The sequence below is a fragment of the Propithecus coquereli genome, unplaced genomic scaffold (genome assembly GCF_000956105.1).
Source record: "Propithecus coquereli isolate 6110/MARCELLA unplaced genomic scaffold, Pcoq_1.0 Scaffold362, whole genome shotgun sequence".
Lineage (NCBI taxonomy): Eukaryota > Metazoa > Chordata > Mammalia > Primates > Indriidae > Propithecus > Propithecus coquereli.
In genome coordinates this window covers 297,299-309,769 of record NW_012149308.1, presented here as the reverse complement: position 1 = coordinate 309,769, position 12,471 = coordinate 297,299, and the positions used below count along the sequence as shown (strand labels likewise).

Sequence of the window (12,471 nt, the reverse complement as noted above, 5' to 3'; positions counted from 1 at the left end):
AAACTTCTGAATCGGGAAGGGGCATGGAATTGAACCACCAGGGCTCACTGGGCTCACTGGGCTCACTCTGGCTGCGGCAATCGGCCTTTTCCCCTTTCCTGACTCCCTGGCCTGCATGTAGCCAAGTGGATTGGATTCCAGTTTCCATCAAAGGCCGGGAAGGAGGGCTGGCAGAAGGCGTCGCTGCCCTAACAGCACAAACCTGGTCCCAACACAACACTCTGGGTACAGCCTTAAAAGATCTCAGTGGGCATCTTGCAATGCTACAGCCAGTCCCCACAACAATAGCCTCAGCCGCAAAGGCCCCCAGGATCGAATGGCAAGGACATAAGTGGACATGGCTGGGGTGGGCACGGAGGCCCACTCCAGGAATCCATCCCAGGGCTGGGAGTTGGCCCGGGCCGGCTCAACACCCAGGGTTGGCTGCAGAGCCAGCTTTTCTCACCCAGCCAGAGCTGCCATCTGAAGGGAAAAGGGCATCCCAGATACAACAAAGAGAAATTTGTGGCTTGAGGTTCATAAGGTAATTACAGGCTACAAATTCCTCCCTTTCCTCTTGTGTGTCGCTCAGCGTTAAACACTTGCTTCTAAAGGGCAAATTGCGAATTTGCTTCCCTCAATGCCAGATTAGCAGCAGCCCTTCCCAGTGCTCTGTGAAGACTCGGGCCCCACTGCTGGCTGGTATACAAAGGCCATCCAGCACCGCAGTGGCAGCAGACACAGCTGCAAGCATGGGGAGAAAAGACACCGGGTGAATGGGAAATGCTAGTCCCTAGGCACCTTTGTGTTTGATTTGAAACCAGAAGACACATGCCATGCTCAGGAAGCACAGCCAGAAACCCACACTGGGAATAAAAATGGAAAAAGACTGCACCACGTAGACACAGAAAGGATGGTGTCTGGCTGATGCTATTAGCCGAGAAATGGCTATTTGGTTTCCCTTTGAAAAAGAAAATGATTGCACTTTGAAAAAGAAATTTTAACAACATGGGGAAAGAGCAGGAAAAAGAGAATCCACTCTGGGTGTATGGTACAGAACCAACTAAAGCTGTAACCCTATACACCAAGGGCCCGGTAATAAAAGAACAGTTTCGCAACTGCTTTTCCTCCTGTTCATGCTCACTGTAACAGCTGGATACATACTAATTGCAAGAAGTAAAAAAAAAAATAAAAAAGAGCTTTAAGTTTAAAAGCAGGCATGTAATAATCAGTCTCTCGCCAGCACAGTTCCAGACACAAGTGTGATGTGCCACCTAGCAGGTCTATTTTAAACGTACACTCACAGTTCCTCATTTGTGTGGGTGGCCTTATGCTGTCAGGGAAGAGAAACACGCTGTTCTCTCCTTCCAGGTGTGTCGCTTCCATCCATCAAGAAATGGCTTAGCCAGGGCTTCTCAGCCTCGGTACTATGGGCATCTCAGGTCGGATATTCTGTGTTGTGAGGGGCCGTCCTGTGCGTTAGACTGTCCGACAGCATCCCTGGTGTCTGCCCACTACACGCCAGCAGCAACCCCTCCCCCCAGTTGCAACAACCCAAAGTGTCTCCAGACATTGCCAGATGTCCCCTGGGGGGCACAATCACCCCATTTGAGAATCACTGGGCTAAACTAAAAAGGAGTGACTTTCTCCCCTCTCCTCACCCTAACCCCCAAGGCTGGGAAAGTGTATAAGACATCTCCTAATCCATGGCCAACGGACTTCCCTCTTGTTCTGAGCGGCCGGCAGCAATACTTTTGACTTGCAAGATTTTCAGTCATTGAGAAAAATGCTCTTATTGCCCTTGAAAAGAAGGCCCTTTCCAGCTAATCTCTGGGGGGCGGGTGGGAGGGAAGAAGGTTACTTTTTCTTTTTAAGACATTTGTCTGTTTCAGTCTATGCAAGGTCCAGGCACAGAATTCTCTACACACCCAAAACCTACGTGAAATAAAAGGGGCCTTAGGGACTTGAAACTCTCTTCCTGACCCCTTCTCTTTGCCACATTTTCTTTTGTTTGTTTTTTTGAGACAGAGTCTCACTGTGTTGTCCGGGCTAGAGTGCCGTGGCGTCAGCCTAGCTCACAGCAACCTCAAACTCCTGAGCTCAAGCGATCCTCCTGCCTCAGCCTCCCCAGTAGCTGGGACTACAGGCATGCACCACCATGCCCGGCTAATTTTTTCTATATATTTTTAGTTGTCCAATTAATTTCTTTCTATCTCACTCTTGCTCAGGCTGGTTTCGAACTCCTGAGCTCAAACAATCCGCCTGCCTCGGCCTCCCAGAGTGCTAGGATTACAGGCGTGAGCCACCACACCCGGCTTGCCACATTTTTACAAATGAAAAAAACCTGAGGCCTAGAGGGGGCAGCGACTTGCTCAAGGTCATCCATATTCCTAATTCTCCTTTCATGGGGTCACAGGGCAATATTTCCTAATATGCCCGAAGAGCTCAGTTCTCTAAACACAGATAACTTACAGCTTTTGACAAGCAAGAGTTTTGGCTAATTATGCCAGTTAAGGAATGCAAATTTTATAAATGACAGAATACTGCAACCAATTAGTGCAAACAAACATTTATTGTGAAATATTCATCCTACCTTTTATTAGGTATTACATCATCAAAGCACTTTGTGGCAATGAAAATAGCTTTTTTACCCCTCTGATTCACCCAATATTCCATTAAAGCTGCAAAAAATGTGCAATCTGCTTGAAAAATAGGTTGCTCTTATTTACTCATTTGTGAAAAGTCAAAAATTGAAAAAGAAAATGATACTAGCTTACAGGGCCTCTAGAGCCAATTCACCTTTCCGTTTCCCAACTACTCCCCAAAATAATTAACAAAGATAATTTGTTTTAAATGCCTTTTTATAAAACCAATGCACCTTTTCCCATATTATAATCATAAAAATTTTAAAAAGCCATTGTTTACTTTCTCGGAAAAAAGGTGGCCAGCCGTTGTTTTTTGATTGGGAGCATGTGTATTTCTTGGGAGTTCACTTTCTTTAACTTTATGCTCCGGTTTTTGACGGGTTTCCTTAGGGGCTCTGCGTTTCCCACGGACTCTTCTCCTTGGCTGTTGATGTCGTAGCCCTGAAGCACGGAGTCTTCTCTTTTGAAAGAGAAGTTTTTGGTGGACACCCCCGAGAGGCCTTTGATCTTGCCACAGAATATGGTAGGCACGGCGTCTTCCACCGAGACGATGACCTTGGCTGCCTGGGACTCGCTCACAATCTCAACGTTATTTTCAGCCTTGACCTCGCCACTGGGGTGGCTGGGCAGCGCGGTGGCGTCGCTGCTGCCGATGTGGCTATCCATCATGGCCGAGGCCTCATGGGGCGTGGCAGGGGCAAAGGGCATTTCCATGCCACTGGGAAGTTTCTCCATCACCGCGTGACCTGGGCTGTCCACTGACCCACTGCTGTCATATGGGGTCTCAGGGGGAGGCTCAGGTTTCCGGTGGGCTGCCAGCGATAGGTCTAGGGCTGCATCTTCCTGGAAGATTGGGGGACTGACTTCGCCGGCCTTGAGCCAGGGCACGGACTTCATGGAGAGATCGAGGGCCTCATTCTCACTGCCCATCTTGATGACCGTGTGGCGGCTGAGCTGGAAGTACTCCTTCGGCTGGAGGATGTCAAAGGGCTTCAGTTCATCCTTTTCCAGAGGGGTCTGGGTGCCTTTAAAGGGGTGCAGGCCGAAGGAAGATGGTGGCTTGGGGAAACTGGGGCTGAACTTGGATTCAGAACTCTGAGGCACCGGGATGGGGATGGGAATGGGGACCGGCACAGGCAAGGGGACGATCACAGGGTAGGGCACCAAGAGGGTGGCTGGGGGGACCAGGGGGGACAAAGGCGAGTTAAAGGGCTGGGGGGGCACAGGAGCATAGCCAGGAGGAGGCTGACAGGGTGGGGGGCCGAGAGTGCCCTGGGAGGGAAACAAATTCTGGAGCACAGCTTCAAAGGGCAACGTGGGCTCCTGCGGCTGGCTGGGGAGTCTCAGGTCCAGGAGCTGGGGCTGGGCCTCGGGGTCCTCAGCTCCCTGGAAGAGGTTGTTGTGGATGGCACTGGAGGAGCATGGGGCCTCCTGCGGCAGGACCAGAGGGGAGTTGAGGTGCTGGAAGACATGCTGCTCCAGCACCACGGGCAGCTGCACGGGGCCCTGCGTGGTCATCACGTAGGTGGCATTGCCGTTGGGGTTGAGCTCTGGCGCGGAGCCTCCCTCCACCTGCATGTGAATGGGCATCACCACCGGGCTCTCCCCGAGGCACAGAGGCTGCAGCACGGTGGCCGCCACCTTCAGAGCCATGCCGCCCTGGGACTCGGCAGGGGGGTTCAGAATAGATGGGGCCGGCACGGTCACCAGGGCCTTCTTTACCAGGTCGGTGGAGTTGATGTTCCAGGCCTCCGTGGTGATCAGCTGAGCCATGCCATTCTCCAGTCTGTTATTGGCCAAGGTGGGAGGGGAGTCAGTCATGTCCATGGAGAGGTTCTGGGACTGCAGGTCGTCCATCACTTGACTCTGATACCGCTTGGCCTGCAACACAGAGCATACGACATGAACTTTCCTCGTGAGACCTTATATGAATAATTGCCTTAAAAGCTCTCTCCACGTCCTCAGAAAGTTTCCACATCTTAGTGAACCAGGGGGCACAGCCTGTCTATGTATACATGCATGTTAGAGATCTCTCCTGATCTATGTGAGCACACCCACATCATCGCGGCACAGGGAGAGCCCAGTGCAACAGATGCTGAAGCTAGAAACACAGATGATGCAATCAGTAAATAGTCAAGTGAGGTTCCACAGGGTATTTTTCAGTTAAATTCTCGCCTTGTATGTTTAGCCTTCAACAAAAACAAAGTTTTATTCCACATTGCTATGGCAGACAGTTAAGATATGTGAAGATTTGACTCGTTCAAGTTCAAGTAAGCAGTCAAGACTTACTTTCCTTGAAGGAAAAGAAAACAAAACCTTGTCATATTTGAATATTCTATGAATATGAAAAGAGGCATTTAAAAAACTCTTTGTAGGGTGGAGGGGACGGGTATATGCATACACAAAGAGTGCAATGCGCACCACCCGAAGGATGGACATATTTGAAACTCAGACTTGGGGGGGGGCAAGGGCAACATACGTAACCTAAACATCTGTACCCCCATAATGTGCTGAAATAAAAAAAAAAGAAAAAAAAACTCTTTGTAGTAATACTTCTTAGACCACAAGAGGTTTGACGAGAGGAAGAGCAGTGCATTTACACAAGGGTCATTACAGTTGTCTCACTGTCTTCCTCTGACCAAGGACATCCCCGTTCCTCCCAACAACAGGGAAATCCACTCCCCGGAGCAGGGGAAGAGGGGATGACTCGCATGAATGGTCATCGGGTCCAGCACCACTTGCTCATCTGTCTGACCCGTGGCTTCTCCTAACATCTAGCTGCCAAGAAGAGGGGACACTGATGAGTCTAGGGCTGGGGAAATGGAACACTTGTTGGACACAAACATCTTCAAAGGTCAGACACATTTCCTTGATGTCCCCAGCACCTCCCGAAGACCTCTGGCCACCTCCTGAGAGGCCAAAGGAGCCCAGTGCATGTGCTTCCTGGAGGAAGCAGGGCTGCAGCTGCGATAGGGCTCTCCATGGAAACACGTCCATATTTAGCCTCGTTACCATGGAGAAGGCAGGCACCATGTCTAACTGGGGATCTGTGCAGCCCTTGAGTCTGGTTGGGCTCAATAATAATTCAATAATCCTGAGTTTCACTGGGCAGGCCTTGGGCAACTCAGATGCTTGATCTTGCCTGTCCCAGCTGTTTAGACTTTAGTCCTGCAGTCATCTTGCCCTCCCCTCCTCACCCCCAAATTACCAACGCAGTCTCCAAAACGAGAAAGAGAGGTGGCCCAGCACACCATGGGGTTAGAAACAAACAAACGATGTCTCACTACAGGAAGTCAGCTTTAACAAATGAACAGCTCTGTGATATTCCAGGCAATCAAAATGTGTCCAGTGCACAGAACAAGGAGTTTCTCTGAGGCGGGAGGAAGGGAGGGGAAGGGAAAGGATGCTGTGCAAAGAACTTTGTGGGAAACCACTGGGGAGCCATGCCCTTGGTCATGCCTCCAAGTGAGGGCCCCAGAACTGTCTCTCGGTGGGCAGCGTGCCCTCTGAAAACCATGAGGTGACCCAGCATGCTGGACAATAACCCACTTGGGGCAGAGTTGGGAGCAGCCTGGCCCTAGGGAGACTGAGGGGCCTTGCCCCAGCTGAAGGGCTTGGCTCTTCATGAGATGAATGCTCCCTGATTCAGCCTAGAAAATACCACGCCTCTAATACCCCACTCATTCATGCACTCATCCAACCAATGAATTTGCTGAATGCCCACTGCATGCTGGCACTTTGCTGAGGGCTGGAAATGCAGTGACAAGGTTCCTGCTTTCATGGAGATTATAGTCTAGTGGAGGCACATAGCTTTGATCAGAGATTTACTGGCATACAAAGGCATCAAAGTTATGTCAGGAGAACCATCAACATCAACAGGACACATCTCTGTTGGCCACATGCACACAGCCTTGTGAAGGTCCTGAGAACCTGAGGCTAGACCCTTGTCCCTCGCGGTGGCCAGAACCCACGAGGAAGGGAAGCTGGGGCGTGACTGGTAAGGACAAGGACAGCAAGGACAAGCAAGAGTCAGAGAAGGCACATGCAGCCACCCATCTGAGGAGGACTCTGATGGTGAGAGGCAACTCAGCAGAAGTCAAGACATGTTCTGTGCCATACTGGGGCTTCCGGTGGGGTTAGGATTATCCAGCTGTGGCAGTGCTTTCTCATGGTGGCTGCATCTGTCCGCCCTCCCAGAAATGATAGCCTCCCTCCCTCCTTCCCTCCCTGTCTGCTTCCCACAACTCCCTCCCAAGGAAGAGAAGGCAATCTCCTGGAGGCCTGTCCCACCTGCTCCTGTACATACCTTCTGCTCAGGGGCCAGCTCTCATCATTTCCTGTGAACCCTCACTCCCCTCCCTGCCTGGCTCTGGTCTAGGCCTGCGAACTGCCCCAGAACGCTCCTGCTCAGAGTGTGAGGAGGGGACCTTGCCAGGGCTGGGCACCTCCCACAGGCCCCTGCTCCTGCCACAGATGGCAAGAGCTAAGGCTCACTGAGCATTTGCTATGTGCCAGCCCTCTGCTGAGAGCTTCCCAGGCATTAGCTCCCGCAATCCTTAGAACAACCTTGCCACGGGGGGCCTGTAATTATGCCCATTTTGTTGGTGGGAAAACTGATTCCACAGGGAGGGTGAATAACTAGCTTAAGGGCACACGGAGGCTGGGCTTAGAGTTCAGGGCCAAACCCAAGTTCCCTTTCCACTGTGGCAACTGTGAGGGCCACGCCTCTCCATGCATTTTGCTTCCCGCAGGCCAGAGGGTCCCCAGAGCGTCCCCTTCAGCACCAAGTGCACGGCCTGCAGAGGCATGCGAGAAAGAGTACTTGAGTATCAGATTTCTTTAAAGTGGGGCCAGGTCCTTTCCAGTTACTGTTGTTTGTTCTTGTTTCTCCACAAGGGGCCTCCTCTGTCCCCCTCCTCAAGGGAGTTCTTCATGTCCTTGGGGCCTGCAGCCGTGAGCGGCTATGGTTCTGTTGCCAGAGGGCCTGGGGGACCTCCATCCTCTCAACCTACTTGCAGTTCCCCATCTGCCCCCAGCCTGCCTTCCTGAGACAGAGGTCACACGGGTGGGAGGGCACTCAGCACCCATGAATGACAGGGAGGCCTTCAGGTCCCCTGCTGGGGCATGCAGGTCTCTGGGAAGAGGGCCAAGGCCCCATGGGATGCAGGCCAGGCGGGGATGCAGGTGGAGGGGAGCAGCGTCTCAGGGGCAAGGGGGGGAAAGCCCCTGGCCCAACCCTCTCCTCCTCCTCTTCCGACAGGATAGCTTTGGACTTGCCTGACTACTCAGCCAAAGTAGGCCTACGAGCGCCGCAGCCGCTTCCCTAGGGAGCCATGGGCCGCTTGCGTTCTTCCGCCCAGTCCCCACCAGGTACCGCACCGGCCTGGGAACACCCAGGTGAGGGGAACACAAACTCGGCCTTCATCAGCCCCCTTCCACCTCCCAGAAAGCCTTTTTCCCTCTTTCTCTCTGCTCCTCCTCCCGCTGCTGTTCAACCTGCCAGCAGGCACCCTTCCCACTCTGGGACAGCAGCTGGGGGTGGCTCTGCATGTACTGAGGAGGGGCACAGCAGGTGTCCCTGAGGCAGGAGCCAGTACTGGAAGCTTCAGTGATGCCCTGAGGATAAAAACCAGCTTATGAAGTGAGGGTTCAAAGGACAAACCTCTGTCCCTGAGGATGAGCCGAGAAGCCAGGTAATGACTGGCGAGCAGGCGGAGGTCCGGCTCCCCACTCAGCCAAGTCTCCGATTAGCATGGGCAGGGGGGTGGGGGGACGCTTCAAATCCAGGAGCATCACAGAAGCTGACTGATGCTCGGGCAGGGGGGGCGTGAGTTTCTTTGGAGATGACAGGGGATGTCTTGTTTGGGTTTTACAAAACGTCATTTTCAAATGGGTTTAAATGAGGTCACAAATCAGGGTAATTGATATACAACTATCATGTATCCATCATATTAATAATTTAAAACTTAAAAAATAAATAAATAAATGAGGTCACCCATCCATTCCACCTACACCCATTATCCGTGGGGGTGTGAGGGAGGGGTCAGTAAACGATGGCAGTGCCGGGTAGGAAGTGGGCAACCTAGATCCGTGGGTCGCTGCAGACCCGCAGCCCCCAGACGGAGACTCTGGGGAAAAGCCTGGGCCCAGGGCAGATGGGGAGGTGCGCCAGGACTGCCTGGGACAGAAGGTGGCCTTGGAGATTTGTGGGGCCACACAATTGTTATCTGAACCCCTCTTCTAATTATCTAGAAGATCTAATTTTACCAGAGCCAGTCTCCCCAGGGTCTGCCCATCAACTTGGAGTATTCTCTGGCCTCTACCTTCACCCACCCAACTCTTGCTCATCTGTCAGACTTGGGGGCTCAGCCCCAGAGTCACTTCCCCTGAAATCTCCCCCCACCAGCTCCCACGGGACCCCGACTTCACCTTGTCCAGTCCTGCCCCTGCCCTGCCCCCATACTGGGGTTGCCTATTCGCCTGCTCCTCCAGGGGTAGGGGGACTGTCTCCCTCCTCGCACCTGGCACCATACCTGGTGAATAGCAGGTGCTTAGGAAATAGTTTCTGGATGAACTGGTGCATGAGCGAACAAACACCTCAGCCTTCCTGAGCCTGCTGTTCGCATTCTCATCTTCCTGTCACAGGCCTGCCGTTTACAGAATCATGGCGTGTCGAGGTGGGCAGCGGCATTAAAGCTCACAACTCCTCTCATTGCTTCCTGACTCTTTTTACTCATGAGGAAACCGCCACCCAAAAAGGCTGACTAAAACTCATGCAAGGCCAGTTTTCACAGAGGTCACCAGGCTTTTGTTGCGGGAAGAGCAGAGGTCAGGCCCGCAGGCGCCATGGGAGGAGAACCCGGCGGCCACCCACCTTCACCAGCCAGTCCGAGACTCGAACGAGACAGCGCTTTGTGCACTCTGAAGATCCCCACAGGACTGGGATGTCAATGAGTTTTATCCCAAGTTTCCCTGATTCACCCACAAAAATAAAATCAAAGTGGCTGCTTTCCTTTTGAGGAGCTACATTCATGAGGAAGCCAACTTTAGGCCTAACTGCCCGCAGGTCAGTCAGTGACCTGCCCCGTGTCCGAGCCCCGGTGGGTGCCCGTGCAAGCTGCGCCCGCCTCTCAAGCCTCCTCCTCCAGACCTTTGCGCAAAGCACCCATTTGGGCCTATGGGCTTCTGTGCACACTGACATTTTTATAATGAAGACTCATTCATGGTTTAATTTAAAAAGCAAAAACTCTTGACTACTCAGATCATTTCAACTATTCTCCAGGTCCTAAAGCCCACCTATTTTTCCTGGTTGTGGGCATCTAACACCGTCTAAATCACACACAAACACACACACACACACACACACACACACACACACACACACACAGACACACACGCGCACGCGCGCTAGCTCACAAATGACCTAACACCCTCACCCCTAATGCCCTCAGGCACATCCTAAACGATCCTAGTGGGGGGCCCTGAAGACCCTGCACCAACTCAAGCTGAAGGAAGCTCAGAATGTGGCTGTGAGCTGACCCACAACCTCAGGTGGAGCCTGGTTTCTGAGTCGGTAATTTGGACAAAAGCCCTGGGGCATGCTGGGAAACCCCCTCAGAGGCCCAGATCACCTTCTAGAGCAAGGTTTGATTTTATTTTGTGAATTGGAAGCACTTTTTTTTTCTTTTATTTCAGCATATTATGGGGGTACAGATGTTTAGGTTACGTATGTTGCCCTTGCCCCCCCCGCCCCCCTCCCCCCCCGGAAGCACTTTTAACACAGAAACAACTATAAAGACAGCCACCAGGCCCCTGGTCCACAGCTTCAGGGCGACTGACCTTAGTGATCAGGGCTGCACTGGGCAGATCCCACCCGCAGGACCAGAAGGCTCTGGAACGGGCTTCAAAGTCTCCTCCTCAGGCCTCCATCCCAAGTCAGGCGTTCTGGAGGATCCAGGGCCCCAGCCCTGCTCCTGGGGATGTCCCCTTCATTCCCAACAGGCTGCAAATGTGACATGCTCTCTTTTTCCATTGAAATAAGCTTCCTCTAGATTTTTCTATCAAGATAAGTTTCTTCCCCTAAAACAACCATATTTGAAAATATATCCTGAAAATTCTCTCAAGATATGTGTTTCCAGCTGTAAAATATCGACAGCTTTGGTTTTTATGGAGCGTGTAGGCAGCTAGTAACCTATTTCTGGTCCAAATCAGATTGTCTGTGTCTGCGTTGCTCATCATGGGGTCCTTGGAGGAGCAGCAGCAGCAGCACCTAGGATCTTGCTAGAAATGAAGAATCTCAAGCCACAACCCAGACCCACTGAATCAGAATCTGCATTTCAACAAGATCGCGGGTTGGGGGGGGGGCGGGATTTGTGTGCACATTAAAGCCAAGAAGTGCTGGTCTACCACTGGTTCTCAGACTTCACTATGCATCGGAATTGCCTGGGCACTTTAAAAGAAAAAACAAACAAAAAAACATGCTAGATGCATAGATCCCAGCCCCAAGACTCTGATTTCATTATTCTGGGATGCAGCATGGGTGTTTTTGAAGAATTCTCCAGGTGATTCTAATGTCCAGTCAGGCTAGGAACCTTTAATCTAAAGACCACAGCACAAGGTGGCTGGTCAGCCACCCTACTTAATGGCTGAACTTCCTTCTGACTTTCCAGAAAAGACCCAACCCATCAACACCCCCAAACTCCTTCCTCTTCCCAATCCCCCCGCCCTCACAGTGTCTCCCCACGTGCCTGCACCACCAGGAAGAGGCCAGACGGCTCTCCCTCTTGCAAGGCTGACCCCCAAGAGACCTGTGCTAAGCATTCCTCCGTCCCCACTCTACTGAATCTATTTTCTACTTTCAATCCAGTACTTAAAACACACCTTCAATGACCAGCCTAGTTCCGTATAAAAATCACCAGCCACTCTCTATGAGTCAAATAAGAAAAGCATAATTTTCATCCTTTAATTCAACGTGGATATGGTTACACCATTCAGGACCGGCGATGCACTAAATAGTTAAGAAATAATTCCAACTGGGTAAAAAATGGTTTTTCTCTCCCCATAGGGTGTAATAATTGTCAATTACTTGCCCCAGTGATTAAATTTTCTGAGCTTTAAACATCAGCACAGGGCCTTTTTTACCAAAGCTGTGAACATAATTACCGCGTGAATGTATTCCCAAATCGGTTAAAATATGAAGAATACACAAAATAGTTGCCTGCCTCTGGTCGATTGCCTTTTCCATCCAGAGATCTACACAGCCCTCTGAAAGGAATATGAATACCCAGATTAGCTTTGGAAATGAGTTCCCCAACACGCTACTTAATTTATTAAAACAGTGGTGGCCATGCAGATTGCAACGGGGACTAACCTTCGTGAGGATGGGCGGCGGCTATGCGGACGTTCTGCCGGAGAGGACAGAGTACAAATATTAGCTCTCATCTGATATTCGTGAGAAATGTAAGAGGTGGAGCCGGGCATCATAAACTGGCCATCAACAGCAGGTGCCCCAGGGTCTTCCCTTGGAGAGAAGACAAGGTCATGCCCCAAGGTGTCGTAAAATTCATTTATGTTCATTTTATCATCTCATCCTTTTTATTCCCATTTTTCTATTTTATAGTGTATGTAATAAATAAATATGGGAAGACATATATAATCTTAATTATATGTGTATGTGTGTGTGTTGAGGGAGTGTTCAAGAATTTCTTTTCCTCATAGGAGTGCAAGAATGAAAACGTCGCGACTCAGCAGGAGAGATGAAGCTCTTAGGGCGAAGCAAGCCGTCAGGGGTCCCCCTGCCTGAGCAAGCCTTACTTAAGGTCTCTGGCCCAGCCCGCCCCTGCTGTTT

At 51.2% G+C, this 12,471-nt stretch overlaps 1 protein-coding gene across 3 annotated transcripts in view; it reads right to left on the bottom strand.

Moving 5' to 3' along the window:
- Positions 1-2,532: 2,532 nt before the first annotated feature.
- Positions 2,533-12,471, bottom strand: part of RAI2 (retinoic acid induced 2) — a 63,538-nt gene continuing 53,599 nt past the window's right edge. For 2 of the 3 annotated variants that reach the window (XM_012651685.1, XM_012651686.1), the window contains exon 2: positions 2,533-4,505. In XM_012651685.1, the coding sequence (XP_012507139.1) occupies positions 2,901-4,481 (1,581 nt within the window). In that variant the 5' untranslated portion in view covers positions 4,482-4,505 and the 3' untranslated portion in view covers positions 2,533-2,900. The remainder of the gene's footprint in view (positions 4,506-12,471) is intronic. The other variant, XM_012651687.1, reaches the window with a different exon arrangement.